Source organism: Tachypleus tridentatus, chromosome 9, assembly GCF_004210375.1.
Source record: "Tachypleus tridentatus isolate NWPU-2018 chromosome 9, ASM421037v1, whole genome shotgun sequence".
Taxonomy (NCBI): domain Eukaryota; kingdom Metazoa; phylum Arthropoda; class Merostomata; order Xiphosura; family Limulidae; genus Tachypleus; species Tachypleus tridentatus.
The window spans coordinates 120,594,176-120,615,710 of NC_134833.1; the positions used below are offsets into that span (position 1 = coordinate 120,594,176).

Below are 21,535 nucleotides of genomic sequence, written 5' to 3' on the forward strand. Positions count from 1 at the left end.
TTTTTTGGTGTACTGAAATAATGTTAAATAACGTATATTTAAAGTGCTTTACGTATATATTCTGTTCTTGTTTATTGAAATGGTTTAAAAATATAACTTTTTTTTTAATATCTTGTGGTGAAAAGTTTTTGAATGATAGAAATAGTTGTTGTTTTTTCTAAAGGAACCTTATTTTACGCTTTTGTTTATTGGAATTAATGTTAAATATGTTTCCATTTTGTTAAAACACTCCACATGACACTTTTTGTTTTTCTGGTGATAACAGCCGTTCCTTTCCAAGTGTGACTAAACGATACTAAACTTTTCCCTTGTTAACTTTTGTTACATTTTAAACTGTTGTTATTTGTCTTGTTAATAGTTTCAGGAGGTAGGCGTAACTTCATTGCAATAACGTCTTGAATCAAAAGGTCCTCTTTCGTGACCGTAACTTTCATACTGGGAATGCAAGCGTTGCTCCAGATTGAGATAAGATGTGGTTTCAGGCCCGTTGCTGTACTAAATGTTCTGCTATATTAGTTCTCTTTCTTGTGGAGAACAAGGAAGCCCCCTCCTTCTAACTATTACTCCGTTTGGCTTTAAAGCATTCAACAATTTTGCTGTATGAATAATTTCATTTGAAAAAATATATATAATAATATTTTAGTGATAAATCTATTTTGGCGACACTGCATTGTTGGACAGTTGAGTATTAGCCATGAAGGGCGTATGCTTAAAAAATGCATAAGATGTGCTTAAGAAGTGCTTAAGATATGCTTAAGCTGTCGCTTGTAGAAGAAACACTTAGATCTTCAATGACTCATAACTATAATGACATACATTAGTTGCTTAAATAAAACGTGTATAATCCTCTACTGTATATTAATATTCTTAAAGTAAACGAACTAAAGTTCTAGATTCTGCTCTAATTTTCGAAAAGATTAGAAATTCTGATGTATAAAATTGTTAAGAATATACACCAGACATTAAGGTAGGCAAAGCAGAGATTAACTTGAATGTGGACAACAAAGTGAAAGAAGCAGTCATAAAGACGAATAAATAAAACTAGACATTTATTCATAGGACACACTTGATTGTCGGAGTCTTTAACAAGACTTGCTGGCTTCAATGTTCTGTATAACTAAGTTCTGGCTGAGGGAAAGAGAAAAAGCATGACCAAGGATCATGAAGGCTGTACACTTTTAACTCTGACAGTCTTAGATTATCTATATCAATTATTATTTTCATTACACCCATACTAACTTGTACGGGTCTTTGTACCACCGTTTGGAAAGACTATAACCTAATTTCAAAAGGACATGACATAAAAACAGGGCCAAACTATTATAAGTCTTACTGAATAACCGTTATGGTATGTTTATTTATTTATTATTTTAGGATATTCACTCGAAGTTACACAAAATCTATCTACGCACAAATGTACCTAAACTAGAACCCGCAGACGACAGAAAAGATAGCTAGTTAAAAGGACCCACCATCAAATGATGGGCAACTCTTGTTCGATCGAATAATGAGATGTTAATGTCATCGTACAATGTATTTAAAACTCAAAAGTGAGAAGCGCGTGTTTATGGTAGTATATTATGAATTATGAACTTTTTTTGGATTGAAAGTCCAGGTACTCTAGTCATTAGGCCTCGCCTGGTGTCATTGTGGTATTTTTATAAAATGAATGTTAGAACAATCTTACTACATTTCTTAACCTGCTTACAAATATCCAATGATACTTAATACATCTTTATCGCAAATGAAATATCAACTTCAATTCGTGAAAACATACAGCATAATGGACATATAGTCTTTCTCCACTGCAATAATCTCTTATTATATTACTTTACTACATTAATGTAATATCAGCTAGCTTACAACGTGACGATTATACGACTTTACTCTGTCACTGTAATATGTCAACTTATAATGTGACGGATTCTTTGTTACGACAACGACAGATTGTTATACAATGGCTACGTCACCTTTCTTCACTGTGGTGATGTCAGTTTACAATACGCCTGTTATATCGCATTACTTCGGGAGTATTTCAACTTTACAACATGATAGTTTCATCAGTAATTACAGCTTGCAATATGACGTATTACTCCGCGGAGGTAGTGCCAACATGCAATGTAGTTGGTTGTAAAACACTTCATAATGACACTGATATCAAGTTACAATATGATAAATGTTACCTTTTGTGGTGGTAAACTGTGTCAGCTGCTACTCGATGATATAGAATGGCCTCAGCTTTCTCGTTATGGATAAATCAGGACTTCACAAGCAATAAATATTTACTATATTTTTATTTCTTAATAAAATGATTGTACTTTACATTTTTTTTAATTTCGCGCAAAGCTACACGAGGGGTATCTGTGATAGCCGTCCCAAATTTAGCAGTGTAAAACTAGAGGGAAGGAAGCTAGTCATCACCACCCACCGCCAACTCTTGGGCTACTTTTTTACCAACGAATAGTGGGATTGACCGTCATATTATAACGTCCCTACGACTGAAAAGGTGAGCATGTTTTGTTCCACGGGGATTCTAACCCGTGACCTTCCATGCCAGGCCTGTACTATAGAACCTGTCGGTCAAATTTTATTTGTATTTTAATTTCGTTTTTTCCTTTTTTGATAGATTACCGACTTATAGGTGTTCACTAGAAATTGCATCTTTTAATATTCGTGGCTAAAATCTTCATGGTTTACACGAATTCTAATCGAATTTAATATAATCAAAACTGAAAAGCACGTTTAGTAGTCTGTATTAAAGAACGATCTTACGGTCTTAAACTTGCTGTTTCAAAAATTTCTCGGAAAGCTACACAAAAGGACATGTTCGCAGAGCCGTCTCTGATTTAAACTGGTAGACTAAAGGGAAAGCAGTTAATCACAATCATGCGTCAGCAGCTCTCGGGCTTTGTTTGTTTGTTTTTAAACGCATGGCTACAGATATTTGCGCACAGATTAACTCCGGATATTAATGCTGAAATTCCTCAAGCAAGTTTACATCTTGTCTCGGACGAATAGAGTTCTCGTTTACAAGGTCGCAGTTTCTTCTTCATTTCAGAATTCTCAGAACAACAACTTTCAGCCGGTAGCTACAAATCTAAATGTTTATTCTGCCAGAATGAAATGAAGAGAAACAGATTATGAGTACCTCCGGTTATCTTCCTGGTCTCTTGTAAACATAGAGAGATTTACAAACCGAAATCACTGCCAAGAATAACCCTATCATGTATTTAATACATATTTCACGTGTAATACAGATTACATTTAGAGCTTAACAATTTGCTTTACTCTTCCCTTCCTAAGAAGATGTATTGAAAGTAATTTTCTGCTTAATTTACTGTTTTGTTTTTCAATGACAAGCATCTGCTAAATACTGAAGAGATGATTCTTAACCAATCTTATTAGAAAGATAATGTTGTGACTGATTCTCATTATCTGTTTCATTATCTTCTGAAAACGTTTGGTTTCAAAACGAAAAGTTGATAATACACTTTAGTTACGAACATTTTGTAAGAAAGTAAGTAATGTGAGTTAAGTATAATTTGCAGGTTGGAAAGATTTCACATCAAACTGTTTCACTAACATCTGACGAATTTTGTTGGATTATTGTCGGAGTAATTTCCAGTCACGCCAGAAACTCTTGACGGATTTGAATTACATTAGCTGCTTGGCTGCTTGCCAGTCAAACAGTGTCAGTAGAACAGAATAGTATCAGTAGAATCTGACAGATCTGAATTACGTTAGTTCTTGTACCGTTTGAAGTCAAACAGTATCAGTAGAAATAGAATAGAACAGCATCACTAGAATCCAACAGGTTTGAATTACGTTAGTTCTTGTACTGTTTGAAGTCAAACAGTATCATTAGAACTAGGATAGAATATTATTAGTAGAACCTGACAGGTCTGAATTACATTAGCTTTTGTCCTGTTTGTCATTCAAACCGTTTCAGTAAATTGGTTGCATTATCGTCAGACTAATTTCTTGTCAAGCTTTTCCTAAAAAAAACTTAGTAGATTTTGATACTACTGATTGAAACGTAAAATTTTTATAATGAAGAAAGATTGTGCTTTGAATGATTTTGATTAACCTTCCTTTGAAACTATTATTTTGATACCGATAAGATAATGGAGATTCATTTATTTGTGTAATAACCACGGTTCTTGAGTCTTTATTCTAGAAATCCAATTAAAGTGTTGATTAATCGAAACAAGATATCTATTAATATGCAAAACCCGAGGCTCAATGCTATTAAGAAAGACTTCCTGACTGTCTTCATTAGATAACTACATAGACAGTGTTGTTCTATACACTTCAAGTTTATCGCTGCATGATACAATGTTAAACATAATTTTATAAAGTCATAGCGCTAAAACATAATTTATTATTTGATTGCTTAGTGATCTGAGTTAATTTTCAAAAACACCATCTCTATTGTATTTCGAAATGTTGTTCTGTGGTCAGTACTTTGTATCCACTGTCATCTCACTCTGTTGAAAACAACAACAAAACTTAGCATGTTCTTGTATCCTTGGTACTATTGGATGTAGAAGAACTAGTACCCCATTAAACACCAGCTGGTCCATAATTCAAACATCTCCCAAGCTTTTTTGACTTAATAATCATTCTTCGTAAATGGATCCAATGCGAAAAATTGATGTTGTGTGAATTTAAGCAAGAAGACGAACGTGGTGCTATTGTAGAAAGTTCTTGAGAAAAAAGAAAAATATGTTTAAAATAAACGGTATTACTGACCTCTTAAATTATTTCTTTATTAAATTTCGCACAAAACCACTCAAGGACTCTCTTACTTAGGAAGTGATAGACTAAAGGGAAGGGAACTCGTCAACGCCACCCACCACCAATTCTTAACAAAACTACACAAAAGTTATATGTGTAACCTTCCTTAGTTTAGAAGTGATATACTAGAGGGAAGGGAATTAGTCAACGCCACCCACCACCAACTCTTAACAAAATTACTAAAGGACTATCTTGCTTCAGAAGTGGTAAACTAAAGGGAGGGGACTCGTCAACGCCATCCACCACTAACTCTTGGGTTACATTTCATTAAAGCAAAGTGGTACGGACCGTCACCTTTCAACACCCACACGGCATGTTCAACGCTGGGATTCGAACTCGCTACCCGTAAGTCGAGAAACAAGTGCCCTAGTTACCAGGACATGCCAGGTTGTTACCTGTGTTAAAGATTAACATACAGATATATTAATATACAGATAGATATATTTTATTATACTCTCTGCTTTTCAAACATATTGTTTAGAAGTCCACTTGTTAGATGTGCTAAAACAACATAATAATTTGTTGTTAATTTAAACTGTCTTTTGTGCACAAAAACTAAAATTTATTTTCCAACTTACTTACTCACTGTTCAGCGCCGCGTCAAAAGACCAGCCTGTTAAGACTGGAATGCCTTTATTAAACGCACTGCGCTCCCCGTATGCTATTTTCAAAGCTTGTTTGATCATACATAATTTTCCTGTTTTGCAAAGGTTTATGATTAGAAATGACTTTGACATTGAGGGAGGGAAACCTAACCATAGAAGGCACCTGAAATTTGACAAGCTGCCAACCTAACATCCAGGAAGAAAAACCCATAATTCACGCTCTGAAAGATTCGATCTAGGTGAAGAGTTTTAGAAAGTATGATTAACTGGGCTCACGCTTGGAGCGGAAGGTTATGCAGTCATTAATTTGAACTGTCCATTTTGCCCGATGATTACTTAATAAAAACAAAACTCGAATTATAAAAGTTCCTTAATTCCCTGTAGTAAAAACATGTTGCTAAAAAATAAAGAGCCATATGGTACCGCATCTATAATATTCAAGGTACAAACATCATTGTTTCCTTTAGTGCATTAAAACTAATTTATAAAACAAATCTGTCTCGCCAAATAAGTACAACTTCCTTGCACTGTGGCATAGCTGAAAAAAAATACATAAACATTTTAAATTTGTGTATACGAATACCTAAGCAGAAATTAGTTATAAAGCTTTCCTTGTATAATGTATCGAGAACGAAGAACTATTTTCCCTACGCAACAGGATATCCTCTTAGAAAATAAAAGCCACATTAACGCGTACTTTAACATCATTGAAAACAACACAATTCAGATCGATATACTTTCTTTTCGAATTTCATAGATTTTTTTATAAAATAAATGTCCATACATAAGAAGAGAAAAGCTTAAAAGAAAATGAGTATTTAAAAATATATATTCAAATATTGTCATTACATGCTGTCCTGATAAACATGGTAAAAAAATCTATTTTTTAAAGAATAAAACATACATGTAAGATAGACTTCTAAGATTTTATTGATTTTTTTGCATAAGTATAAATATATGCTCTGTGAGAAATAATTTAAACAGGAAACAAACGCTAAGGCAGCTTTCTTACAAGACCGCTTATATTCGTACCTGTTAGACATACGTTTATATCTTGTAAAAGGTTTGTCTTAGGAAAGTGAAAAACTGTTGCCAAAAGCATTATTTTCAACACATATTGAACTATCAGTTAGTTATAAAAGCAGCTTAAAACTTTATATTTTAATATTATGTACACTCATTAAATTTAATTGAGTTTCCAGACGTAAACCATAGTAATAATATTAACTAACCACATTCAGTTACAAAGTATTAGAAAGACATCTGGCAGACCAGTTTCGAACTATAGCCTTTCACCCTTCAACATGACATTGTCGAATTAGGTATCCAATATAGATATATCTTTTCTTACCCTGAATATTATTATAGCTTCCTAACAGTGCGTCAACTTTCCAGTATCTAATCACTAATATTTCTTAACCTGTCTGAGAAAGTTTCCGATAACTGTTATTGGCTTAAAAGACAATAAGGATTGCATTGCAATTGGTGTCTGCCCCTTTATAAATGGCTTTACTGTATAGTTCCTCGGAACAACAGTGATGCAACATTTCAAAAGCTCCATCTTCGAGAATAAGATAGATTCAACGTTCCTTAAAATTTACAGATTAGTCCTTAAATATTACTTAGAATCAAAGTGAATACTTTGGATTTTTCGTCTTCATTAAGCACGTGTCAGTTGTCAGCCATTTTCCAGATTTTCGTCATTTTTATTTCCCATATCGTTGTAACTGCATATGTTTGTAAAATATAAAAACCCTGAGGGACAACCAGATTTGTTTATTTCATTATTATTATAAATAATAAAATAATTAGTTTCGAAACCTTATAATATTTTTCTAGTTTAATTATTAGTCAATATATCTAAATGTAGGTTTTCACCACTTTCTCAAATTTCTACTTTTTATCATTATTGTTTGGACAACTGAGCTGTGCTTATATTACGGTATGTTTTCCAGGGAATTATAATTAGGATACAGTACGAAGCTGAATAAGAACTGATTCTGACCTAATATTCAAATGTTCCCCTTCTTAACAAGCATAATAAATATCCATGTAAGATTGTCTGATTGAACATAAAAGGTGTTCGTTTTTATGGTTATTTGATAACTCCTGTTAAACTTGGAAAGTGTTCATATTTTGGTTATTTGTTAACTCTGGTTAAACTTGTTAGTTGTAGCTTTCTAATAACTTTTGTTAAACTTCGAACGCGTTCGTGGTTTCATTATCTGTTAACTTCAGTTAAACTTGGAATCTGTTTATTTTGGGGTTATTTTTAACTCTTGCTAAACTTGCAACCTTTTCATGTTTTTGTTATGTGTTAAGTCCAGTTAAACCTGGGACTTATTCATACTTAGGTTATCTCTTAACTGCGGTTAAAGACAAAACTTCTTCGTAAATTGCTTACTAAAGTAAATAAGCAAGAAAATCTAGTCCAACAAAATAACGACAAATCGTACGACAATGACGTTCATCGACTCCTTCATAAACGTTTTTTATCTCTTGCTATATGAGAAAGGCTTCCGAACTTTGACATCTGACATTACTGATATTTAAATACATAATAAACAAACTTGTTTTCGAATTAGTGAACCATATTTATGCTTACCAACTATTGCAATTTTCACGTGTCGCACTTTCTTATTTAAGGCGCTAAACGTTTACGTGACTTTACATATCGTTTACCCACAGTAGCCTAGTATTATCCTCGATAAAACGTGGGAAGTGGTGAGCAACAGTAAACGACCACCGTTAGCTGTACAAATTGCGTAGTGAAAAACCTTAAAATGTTCGCTTGAAAGTTTGTTCATTCTGCAATCAGTTCAAATAAAATGTATTTCTAAAAATTTATTTTGAAATTTAACACTGCTTACATCTAACGTTTAGGTTACAACTGCAAGACTTTTTCTACCTGATTTAACGGCACCCTAACGAATAAAATCTGTTGCTTTTTAGATTAACTTGTAATAAAAACAAATGAAGCTTTTTCTTGAAGGTTATTCGTGTGAGTTTGTTTGCTCGTTTAAGAATTTCGAAAAACGTTATACAAGAGTTATCTGTGCTAACCATCTATAATATTGGACTGATATAGTATAGATAAATCAGCTAGCTAATCAACAGCGCACACCGACAGCTCTTTAGATATACTCGTAAGACTAGATTTTGGGATTTGACTGTCGGTTCTAATGTACATTTTTTGTCAGCAACAGAACGCAAATTTTGGATCCTCGCGTTTATATTTTGGCTACTCTAACCAGTAGGCCACGTGCTGATACAACCAGTAGGCCACCTGCCGATACTAATTTGAGAGATAAAACAGTTCAGGAAAATATGAATATCTTAAACACTTTAATTTTACTGTTTGAATACAAAAAATACACTGAAATCTTATTAATCTGTGAAAAAATATGTGTTTCAAAATATGTAATAAATCAAGATGTTGTATTACCGTAAGGTTGGATGTATAAATTTGGATATTTGCATGCATGATAAAAATCAAAATGTTGTATTACCGTAAGGTTGGATGTATAAATTTGGATATTTGCATGCATGATAAAAATCAAAATGTTGTATTACCGTAAGGTTGGATGTATAAATTTGGATATTTGCATGCATGATAAAAATCAAGATGTTGTATTACCGTAAGGTTAGATGTATAAATTTGGATATTTGCATGCATGATAAAAATCAAGATGTTGTATTACCGTAAGGTTGGATGTATAAATTTGGATATTTACATGCAGGATAAAAATCAAGATGTTGTATTACCGTAAGGTTAGATGTGTAAATTTGGATATTTACATGCATGATAAAAATCAAGATGTTGTATTACCGTAAGGTTAGATGTATAAATTTGGATATTTGCATGCATGATAAAAATCAAAATGTTGTATTACCGTAAGGTTGGATGTATAAATTTGGATATTTACATGCATGATAAAAATCAAAATGTTGTATTACCGTAAGGTTGGATGTATAAATTTGGATATTTGCATGCATGATAAAAATCAAAATGTTGTATTACCGTAAGGTTGGATGTATAAATTTGGATATTTACATGCATGATAAAAATCAAGATGTTGTATTACCGTAAGGTTAGATGTGTAAATTTGGATATTTACATGCATGATAAAAATCAAGATGTTGTATTACCGTAAGGTTGGATGTATAAATTTGGATATTTGCATGCTTGATAAAAATCAAGATGTTGTATTACCGTAAGGTTGGATGTATAAATTTGGATATTTACATGCATGATAAAAATCAAGATGTTGTATTACCGTAAGGTTAGATGTGTAAATTTGGATATTTACATGCAGGATAAAATCAAGATGTTGTATTACCGTAAGGTTAGATGTATAAATTTGGATATTTGCATGCATGATAAAAATCAAAATGTTGTATTACCGTAAGGTTAGATGTATAAATTTGGATATTTACATGCATGATAAAAATCAAGATGTTGTATTACCGTAAGGTTGGATGTATAAATTTGGATATTTGCATGCATGATAAAAATCAAGATGTTGTATTACCGTAAGGTTGGATGTATAAATTTGGATATTTGCATGCATGATAAAAATCAAAATGTTGTATTACCGTAAGGTTGGATGTATAAATTTGGATATTTACATGCATGATAAAAATCAAGATGTTGTATTACCGTAAGGTTAGATGTGTAAATTTAGATATTTACATGCAGGATAAAAATCAAGATGTTGTATTACCGTAAGGTTAGATGTATAAATTTGGATATTTGCATGCATGATAAAAATCAAAATGTTGTATTACCGTAAGGTTAGATGTATAAATTTGGATATTTACATGCATGATAAAATCAAGATGTTGTATTACCGTAAGGTTGGATGTATAAATTTGGATATTTGCATGCATGATAAAAATCAAGATGTTGTATTACCGTAAGGTTGGATGTATAAATTTGGATATTTACATGCAGGATAAAAATCAAGATGTTGTATTACCGTAAGGTTAGATGTGTAAATTTGGATATTTACATGCAGGATAAAAATCAAGATGTTGTATTACCGTAAGGTTAGATGTATAAATTTGGATATTTGCATGCATGATAAAAATCAAAATGTTGTATTACCGTAAGGTTAGATGTATAAATTTGGATATTTACATGCATGATAAAATCAAGATGTTGTATTACCGTAAGGTTGGATGTATAAATTTGGATATTTGCATGCATGATAAAATCAAGATGTTGTATTACCGTAAGGTTGGATGTATAAATTTGGATATTTGCATGCATGATAAAAATCAAGATGTTGTATTACCGTAAGGTTGGATGTATAAATTTGGATATTTACATGCATGATAAAATCAAGATGTTGTATTACCGTAAGGTTAGATGTATAAATTTGGATATTTACATGCATGATAAAAATCAAGATGTTGTATTACCGTAAGGTTAGATGTATAAATTTGGATATTTGCATGCATGATAAAATCAAAATGTTGTATTACCGTAAGGTTAGATGTATAAATTTGGATATTTACATGCATGATAAAAATCAAGATGTTGTATTACCGTAAGGTTGGATGTATAAATTTGGATATTTACATGCATGATAAAATCAAGATGTTGTATTACCGTAAGGTTGGATGTATAAATTTGGATATTTGCATGCATGATAAAAATCAAGATGTTGTATTACCGTAAGGTTGGATGTATAAATTTGGATATTTGCATGCATGATAAAAATCAAGATGTTGTATTACCGTAAGGTTGGATGTATAAATTTGGATATTTACATGCAGGATAAAAATCAAGATGTTGTATTACCGTAAGGTTAGATGTGTAAATTTGGATATTTACATGCAGGATAAAAATCAAGATGTTGTATTACCGTAAGGTTAGATGTATAAATTTGGATATTTGCATGCATGATAAAAATCAAAATGTTGTATTACCGTAAGGTTAGATGTATAAATTTGGATATTTACATGCATGATAAAAATCAAGATGTTGTATTACCGTAAGGTTGGATGTATAAATTTGGATATTTGCATGCATGATAAAAATCAAGATGTTGTATTACCGTAAGGTTGGATGTATAAATTTGGATATTTACATGCAGGATAAAAATCAAGATGTTGTATTACCGTAAGGTTGGATGTATAAATTTGGATATTTACATGCATGATAAAAATCAAAATGTTGTATTACCGTAAGGTTGGATGTATAAATTTGGATATTTACATGCATGATAAAAATCAAAATGTTGTATTACCGTAAGGTTGGATGTATAAATTTGGATATTTACATGCATGATAAAAATCAAAATGTGAAGTTTCAATTACTTTCCCTTTTCTTCAAGAACGGAATAGTAACAATACTAAGTACGTAGAAGCGAAAAGATTGTTGGACAGATTGGGATGAAATAAATAGGAAAAAGTAAAAATATATAAATTAGTAGTCGAGATAAACACAGAGATAACCTAGCTGTCAGTATGAACACAAGTTGCAATTAGTTATCGACATGAACACAAATTCTGTTAGCGGTCGACACGAACACAAAGTTAAGTTGGCAGACGGTATGAACACAAGGTTAAGACAGCAGACGGTATGAACACAAAGTTAAGACAGCAGACGACATGAACACAAAGTTAAGACAGCAGACGACATGAACACAAAGTTAAGACAGCAGACGACATGAACACAAAGTTAAGACAGCAGACGACATGAACACAAGGTTAAGGCAGCAGACGACATGAACACAAGGTTAAGGCAGCAGACGACATGAACACAAGGTTAAGGCAGCAGACGACATGAACACAAAGTTAAGGCAGCAGACGACATGAACACAAAGTTAAGGCAGCAGACGACATGAACACAAAGTTAAGATAGCTGTCAGCACGAACTATAGGAACAGAGTTTTGTGGACCATGTCCAATTTATTTTACACACGTCGTTGAAACCACATTCATTAGTAAACTTTACAGTTGCTAGTAATAAAACCAGACATACACAACTACAGATTCAAGATGATTCTGTATTGTATAGATTACAGTTATAGCGAATATCGACAAAAGTTGCTGCGAAACGCCATTTCTAGAAATACGAAATGCAACCAAGTTACATAAGAGCCATTATGCCTTCTTCTTCTATATAATTTTCCAGACGATAATTATGCACCAACGTCACCTTTTGTATAGTCTTCTTTCAACATTTGTTCAAGTTTTTGTTACAAGGCGAGTAGATAATGCTTTATGTCTTAGAGTATCTCAAATCTTAACTGAAATAAAGGAGCTAAACTGCCATTTTATATATATCATGTATTTAGACTCATTAATCGGTCTGACGTCTGATTTTCCAACAGAATTAACCAAACTGAGTAAATTCATTACGCCTAACTTAAGCAGTATTACAATATTAATGCTATTCCAGTGACTAATTTTTTCGTGGAATCTCCTGATTTTGTTGCGTATGAACAATTGATTAACGAATCCATACAGTGATACTTAGGCTTAGCAAATTATAATTCGAGAGACCATGCATTACTCCTATACCTACACAGCTAAACTCACCTTAAGCAGTTTTATAAATGTTATTTTAACTTGAGTGTCTACTTTCATGAAATATATTAATTTTCTAGGCCTAAATACTAAGTTAAAAGAGTCTATAGTTAATAATTAGGCTTAATAAATTCTAAGACAAACAATCTTTTATGATCACTAGGTAAATAAACATTTCACATTGTTACTGTTACTATTACTGATCACGCATAAACCTTTTTCTTAAAGTTGCAAATCCACCCGAAGTTCAAGGGATTGACGAAGAAAAAGCCGATAAAGAAGAGGAACCAGTTACAACACGAGGTGGAGCTGATAATAAATTACAAATTCATCATAGTTCTTAACTGTAGGGTTTGTTTTACTAGTGAATACAAAGGTTCAGATGTGTTTGTTTCCTTAAGGTGTCTTTTAATTATTTTCTTTTAAAAGTTTTAAACTAATATATGAAGCAGAAAGTAGCAAGATTACTGGCGGAACGTGTTGTAGATTTTAAGCAAGTGTATATTACCTACGACCATGTGGTCTCTCTTTCAATAACTTATCAGTTACGTAACAGAAAACTAAATTTCGAAGAATGTATCAGTTATGTGCACAGTTGATCACATCAACATATAACAACTAAAATTAGAAAGTTAATAAAGTTCATTGGTTAAGATTTATTACGATAAAAACACATAACCAAAGACTAACAGTCTTGTTTATAACAAGTCAGTACAAAACAAGCATAACCAAAGGCAGTTTCTGTTTGTGTGAAGCCATTAAAAAACAAACATAACCAAAAAGAAGTTCCTGTTCGTATGAAGCCAGTAGAAAAGAAATATAATCAAAGAAAATTCTTTTTAATACCAAACCAATATAATACAAAGATAGCCAAAGAAAGTTCCTGTTAATACCAAGCTAGTATAATACAAACATAACTAAAGGAACTTCCTGTTAATACCAAACCACTATATTACAAACATAACTAAATAAAACTCCTGTTATTATTAAGCCAGTATAATACAAACATAACTAAAGAAAGTTCCTGTTAATACCAAGCTAGTACAAAAAAAAATAACCAAAGGAAGTTCATGATCGTTGCAAGTCAAAAGGAATCAGATATATATCGAATATGTACATGTGAAACTGAGTTACTCTGAAAAATCGTCTTAGTGTGCTATACTAGTTCAATCAAGAATCATAGAAAGTATGTATTATATATACAGATATTCTTCCTTTTCTGCAATAGGTGGCACTGTTATTGTCCGAAGAATGCATCCACGTGGGGGCGCTTTAAGGCGTGGAGTTGCTCAAGAGAAAGACGATGTAATGGAGCGTTCAGATTCTAAATTAGAAGGCTTAGCTCGTGTTGACACCACTGGAGCGTGTGACAAAGCCGCTTCTAGGTAAAACCGGGTGATTTAATTTCTTTGATCTGTTCCGTAACATTAAGCACTTTTTTAATGTTTAAAGCATGTAATGGATACTGCGTGTTTCAGCAGATTAAAGCATTTTATTTTTATCTTTTTACTTTCATCCTTCCGATTCGTTAATGCTTTGCACCAGCCTAAGAGAGAGCATGGAGACATAATGGCATATACATAAGGTCCCAATTGTTTTATCATTATTTTTTACATACAAGTTTCCCATTGTTTTACTCTAATTTTAACCTAATCATTCTCAGATCAGCTCCTAACAAATAACCAAATATGGAGAAAGTTGCTTCTAATTTCATGTTTTTCATTATGAAAAAAAACGCACTTCGCTAGTACAGCGATAAGTCTACGAATTTACAACGCTAAAATCAGAGGTTCGATTCTCCGCGGTGGGCTCAGAAGATAGCCCTATGTGGCTTTGCCACACACACACACACATTTATAAAAAAATCACTAGTTTTGTATAATTCTTATTATTTCCGTTTACCAGTTGAATTTTGTGACATTTAGCTTATTGTTTCTTTATAATTATACACAGATCCTATTAAAGATAAATAGATAGAATAACTCAATATATTGTAATACTTGTATTAAACTTCAATAGCCCTGTAAGACGAAAGGTTATTTTAATGCCTCAAGACTTGAGGGTCGCGGGTTCGAATCCCGGTCGCACTAAACATGCTCGCCCTTTCAGCCGTGGGGGCGTTATAATGTGCACTCAATCCTACTATTCGTTGGTAAAAGAGTAGCCCAAGAGTTGGCGGTGGGTGGTGACGACAAACTGCCTTCCCTCTAGTTTTATACTGCAAAATTAGGGACGGCTAGCGCAGATAGCCTTCAAGTAGCTTTGCGCGAAATTCAAAATATGAAAAATAACAATAACAAGCCTCAAGGCAAGTGGAAAAGTTTGTTTATTTTTGAATTTCACGCAAAGCTACACGAGAGCTATCTGCACTAGCCGTCCCTAATTTTGCAGTATAAAACTAGAGGAAAGGCAGTTTGTCGTCACCACTCACCGCCAACTCTTGGGCTACTCTTTTACCAACGAATAGTAGGATTGAGTGCATATTATAACGCCCCCGCAGCTGAAAAGATGAGCATGTTTCGTGGGACGGAGATTCGAACCCGCGACCCTCAGTATACGAGTCCAGTACTTTAAGATACAGATAACACGGAGTTTTGTAAGTCAGAAATGAACAGACGTATGTAATTCATGTGTAATTACACAATTAATTTCTAACTCTGTAATTAATCACGGTTTTTGTTTTAAAAAATTGCATTATAAGCGAAAGACTATAGGTTTGATAGCAAAACCAACCACTCGGTTAGAAAGGATCAGTTTCAACGAACATTGTTTAAAGTAGGACCTTGTTTTTCTTTGAATGTATACTTACGCCTGCTATACTATAACAATATCTTAAAATTTCATGGGAAAAAGCCATTTGACACATATTGAATAAACTTAAATTTTCGAAACTACTTTTCGTGGGTTTTTTTATGTATATTCTTCCACTTATAAATGAACGAAATTGTAATTAAAAAATAGATTTTGATTACTAAACGATACAATATTGTGAATCCTTTCAGACTTCGGGAAATTGCACGACACCTTCAACATGGCGACGTCCCTATCAGTATCTTACAGAAAACTCTGCAGTATGCTGCTTGTGTACTCGAAACGGTGTCTGCGGGTGAAGCCAGGTACGTTGCGTTTTTCCAAAAAAAAACACCGTAAAATATTGAGTAAGTAAAAAACGTTTCGACCGTCTGTTTGTTTTTCTCAAGGTTATTTCTAAGCCTTAATTTTTCTTAGCGATGGCCTTCAATGTTCTAATCTTTCGTATCCTTACAGTGCTTCTTCATACTATTCCTAATCTCACTTATAAACTGTTTTCTTTTTTAAAGCAACAAACTTTAAATTCAATATCTTCTTCCTTTCCAATGACAAATTAAATTATTTTTACTAATAAACAACTCTTTGCCTTCTAAATCTCTAACTTTTTTTGTTCTTTTAAAGGGTTTGTTTACGAAGTCTTAATAATTATCCTCACTCGTATAACAATTTCCATTAGAATGACATTGATTACGGATTGTGATATAAATTCTTGTTATTTCCCAACCAACTTTCCGATTGAAGAACGTAGTTCTCTACTAAGTTTCTTTCCAATATGATGATAAAGTAGTACTGCATTATCAGTTTTCATTATATTTTCTACCATCTTTCTCAAATTTGTATAGAAAATATGTTAAAATATTTATGAATACGCAGTATTTTCTTCGCGATACACAAACATATAAACACTTAAATTATTTACTTCTTACTTTCCTTTTTTCTGTAACATTTTCTGTAAATACTTTCAGATATTATCTTCATTCTAACATTGTTTCGGTTAAATCGTGTTAGTGAGTGAGTCTTAAAACAAAAACACATTGATAAAAAAAATCGTAACTAGTCTTTCTAGATTTAAATAAATGCAAAAGAAATATTTTAACCAAGCGGATGGCCCGCCATGGCCAGGTCGTTAAAGCATTCGACTCGTAATCCGAGGGTCACGGGTTTGAATTCCCGTCACACCAAAGATGCTCGCCCTTTCAGCTGTGGGGGCGTTATAATGTTTCGGTAAATCCCACTATTCGTTTGTAAAAGAATAGCCCAAGAGTTGGCGGTGGGTGGCGATAACTAGCTGCCCTCCCTCTAGGCTTACACTGCTAAATTATGGACGGCTAGTGCAGATAGCCCTTTTGTAGCTTTGCGCAAAATTCTAAAACAAGCCAAGCGGATAGTTTTCCATCATGATTAAAAATTCTTAGAAAACAAAAACACCCTGAATAAAATGTCCTAAATCAAATTTCCAATTAAAATTGTGACCTTCCTTTTACTTATCCATCAATAATCATTCCGTTCTTTCGTCAGTTCTATATAGAAAGGATTAAACTAAAAAAAACTAAATTATTTATATTATTTCTATATTATTAAAAATATTTTTCAAAATGTCTAAAATTCTAAATTAAACACAACATGGAAACAACGGTATAAAAAGAAATTTGGTTTTGTTGCGTATCTTGTGCATTACGGAATTGAAAACCCTAAACCACAACTTTAGTTATTATCAAATAAAAACAAACAACAATTGGTTTAAAATCGTTTTGATAATTTTATTCAAAAAACTTTCAAACTGTGTATCTTCAAGGTTTCTTTCGTGATACTTGAATGTCGACATTTTTTATAAGTATTAGTGAACGACTTACTTTTTTATAAAGTAGTAAAATAATTTTTGATCTGCAAGTAACTTTTGTTCTTCAAACCGTCTTTGCAAATATCTATAGATCCTAAAAAAAATAGGTATTGTAAGTGATATTCGATTAATTATACGTGTCAACAACAGGTTTGTTGCAGTGTCAGCCATCTCTTGCCATAATGATTTTCATGGATATAAATATACATATTTTATGTATTCATTTTCAACTCGGTCGTTTCCAAGCCTTTATGTCGTTGCTAGGAAACAACATGTAGGAACCTCAGCAAACTGCAGCCTGCTCCGGTCCGATCTTACTTCATCCAAGACACGGTCCCTTCGTCAACCACACGCCAGAACGGATTCAATCAGGTTAACTTAATTGTCTAAGTGAACTGTGCCTGTCAGTTCTGTGCATGTAACTAAAATACATTTTAACCTGTACAACGGTGGTATTGGTGATTTGATGAAACATCTTTAGTAGAATATGTTTACGTGTATGTCTATAAATGAAACTCCATGAATAAACCTTGACTTATTTCGTTTTAAGATTCTAAATTACCAATTTCCCATCAATCGAATTATCTAAACTGGTGACTAATTTATAACAACTTAATGAAATTTTACTCACCAAAAATATTGATCACGGTAATAGCACATCAACATCCAGTGATGCTGTTCACATGGATCATCCTTTACTATGCATTGATGTTGGTCACGTAACTCACCTTTAAGTGCACGATGATTTTGATCAAGGTGATCACATTTCATTATCTAATGACGTTGAGCACGATTATTATTATTCGCTGTCCAGTGATGTTCATCTTGGTAGTCACCCTTCACTGTTCAATGATGTTGATCATTGTAGTCACCATTCACTGTTCGATGATATTTATCACAGTAGTCACCCTTTACTGTTCAATGATGTTGATCATTGTGGTCACCATTTACAGTTCAACGATGTTGATCATGATAGTCACCATTCACTGTTGAATGATGTTGATCATGGTAGTCACTATTCACTGTTCAATGATGTTGACCATGGTAGTCACTATTCACTGTTCAATGATGTTGATCATTGTAGTCACCATTCACTGTTCTATGATGTTTATCATGGCAGTCCATTCACTGTTCGATGATGTTTATTTCGGTAGTCACCCTTCAATGTTTAATGATGTTGATCATGGTAATCAACATTCACTGTTCAGTGATGTTAATCATGGTAGTCACCATTCACTGTTTAATGATGTTGATCATGGTAGTCAACATTCACTGTTCAGTGATGTTAATCATGGTAGTCACCATTCACTGTTTAATGTTGTTGATCATGGTAGTCACCATTCACTGTTCAATGATGTTGATCATGGTACTCACTATTCACTGTTCAATGATGTTGACCACGGTAGTCACTTTTCACTGTTCAATGACGTTGACCATGGTAGTGACTTTTCACTGTCAATGACGTTAACCATGATAGTCACTATTCACTGTTCAATGATGTTGATTATTGTAGTCACCACTCACTCTTCAATGATGTTTATCATGGCAGTCCATTCACTGTTCGATGATGTTTATTTTGGTAGTCACCCTTCACTGTTCAATGATGTTGATCATTGTAGTCACTTTTCACTGTTCAATGATATTGATCATTGTAGTCACTTTTCACTGTTCAATGATGTTGATCATTGTAGTCACTTTTCACTGTTCAATGATGTTGATCATTGTAGTCACTTTTCACTGTTCAATGATGTTGATCATTGTAGTCACCATTCAGTGTTCGATGATGTTTATTTTGGTACTCACCCTTTACTGTCCAGTGATGTTGATCATTGTAGTCACCATTCACTGTTCAATGATGTTGATCATGTTAGTCACCATTCACTGTTCAATGATGTTGATCATGGTAGTCACCATTCACTGTTCAATGATGTTGATCACGGTAGTCACCATTCACTGTTCAATGATATTGATCATGGTAGTCACCATTCACTGTTCAATGATGTTGATCATTGTACTCACCATTCAGTGTTCGATGATGTTTATTTTGGTAGTCACCCTTTACTGTCCAGTGATGTTGATCATTGAAGTCACCATTCACTGTTCAATGATGTTGATCATGGCAGTCCATTCACTGTTCGATGATGTTTATTTTGGTAGTCACCATTCACTGTCCAGTGATGTTGATCATAGTAGTCACTATTCACTGTTCAATGATGTTGATCATGGTAGTCGCTTTTCACTGTTCAATGATGTTGATCATGGTAGTCACCATTTACAGTTCGATGATGTTGAGTATTGTAATAACCATTCAATGTTCGATTATGTTTATCATGGCAGTCCATTCACTGTTCAATGATGTTGATCACTGTAGTCACTATTCACTGTTCAATGATGTTGATCACTGTAGTCACTATTCACTATTCTATGATGTTGATCATGATAGCCTCCCTTCACTGTTCAATGATGTTGATCATGGTAGTCACAATTCACTGTTCAACGATGTTGATCATAATAGTCACCATTCAATGTTTCATGATGTTGATCATTGTAGTCACCATTCAGTGTTCGATGATGTTTATCATGGCAGTCCATTCACTGTTCGATGATGTTTATTTCGATAGTCACCCTTCAATGTTTAATGATGTTGATCATGGTAGTCACCATTCACTGTTCAATGATGTTGATCATGATACTCACTATTCACTGTTCAATGATGTTGATCATGGTAGTCACTATTCACTGTTCAATGATGTTGACCACGGTAGTCACTTTTCACTGTTCAATGACGTTGACCATAGTAGTCACTATTCACTGTTCAATGATGTTGATCATAGTAGTCGCTTTTCACTGTTCAATGATGTTGATCATGGTAGTCACCATTCACTGTTCAATGATGTTGATCATTGTACTCACCATTCAGTGTTCGATGATGTTTGTCATGGCAGTCCATTCACTGTTCGATGATGTTTATTTTGGTAGTCACCCTTTACTGTCCAGTGATGTTGATCATTGTAGTCACCATTCACTGTTCAATGATGTTGATCATTGTAGTCACCATTCACTGTTCAATGATGTTGATCATTGTAGTCACCATTCACTGTTCAATGATGTTGATCATGGTAGTCACAATTCACTGTTCAATGATGTTGATCATAGTAGTCACCATTCAATGTTCCATGATGTTGATCATTGTAGTCACCATTCAGTGTTCGATGATGTTTATCATGGCAGTCCATTCACTGTTCGATGATGTTTATTTTGGTAGTCACCCTTTACTGTCCAGTGATGTTGATCATTGTAGTCATCATTCACTGTTCAATGATGTTGATCATGGTAGTCACTATTCACTGTTCAATGATGTTGATCATGGTAGTCACTATTCACTGTTCAATGATGTTGATCATGGTAGTCACTATTCACTGTTCAATGATGTTGATCATGGTAGTCACTATTCACTGTTCAATGATGTTGATCATGGTAGTCACTATTCACAGTTCAATGATGTTGGTCATGGTAGTCACTCTTCACTGTTCAATGATGTTTATCATGGCAGTCCATTCACTGTTCAATGATGTTGATCACTGTAGTCACCATTCACTATTCTATGATGTTGATCATGATAGCCTCCCTTCACTGTTCAATGATGTGGATCATTGTGATCTCATTTTATTGTCCGGTGATGTTGATCATGTTAACCACCCTTCACTGTCTGATACTATTGTAATCATCCTTTACTACTTTACAATAATAAACATATCAATCAGTTTTTTCCGTTCAAAATTTTGTTCACATAAGACGTCACTCACAGTCCAAGTATGTACATGTGAGTTGAAGTTCACTGTGAAGCTATAATCTTTACTGGAATCGTCCAGAACATACAAAGATCGGTTATCAAGTAACTTAAATCTACTCCTCCAGGGATGTTGAGGGGTCGTGTCCCTTT

The 21,535-nt window shown here is 33.4% G+C and overlaps 1 protein-coding gene across 7 annotated transcripts in view; it reads left to right on the plus strand.

Moving 5' to 3' along the window:
* Positions 1-21,535, plus strand: part of LOC143226205 (dual specificity calcium/calmodulin-dependent 3',5'-cyclic nucleotide phosphodiesterase 1-like) — a 219,110-nt gene that overhangs the window by 165,855 nt on the left and 31,720 nt on the right. For 4 of the 7 annotated variants that reach the window (XM_076456875.1, XM_076456876.1, XM_076456882.1 and 1 more), the window contains 4 exons: positions 13,170-13,244; positions 14,170-14,326; positions 15,944-16,057; positions 17,857-17,964. In XM_076456875.1, coding sequence (XP_076312990.1) covers positions 13,170-13,244; positions 14,170-14,326; positions 15,944-16,057; positions 17,857-17,964 — 454 coding nt within the window. The remainder of the gene's footprint in view (positions 1-13,169; positions 13,245-14,169; positions 14,327-15,943; positions 16,058-17,856; positions 17,965-21,535) is intronic. The other 3 variants (XM_076456878.1, XM_076456879.1, XM_076456880.1) reach the window with 1 other exon arrangement.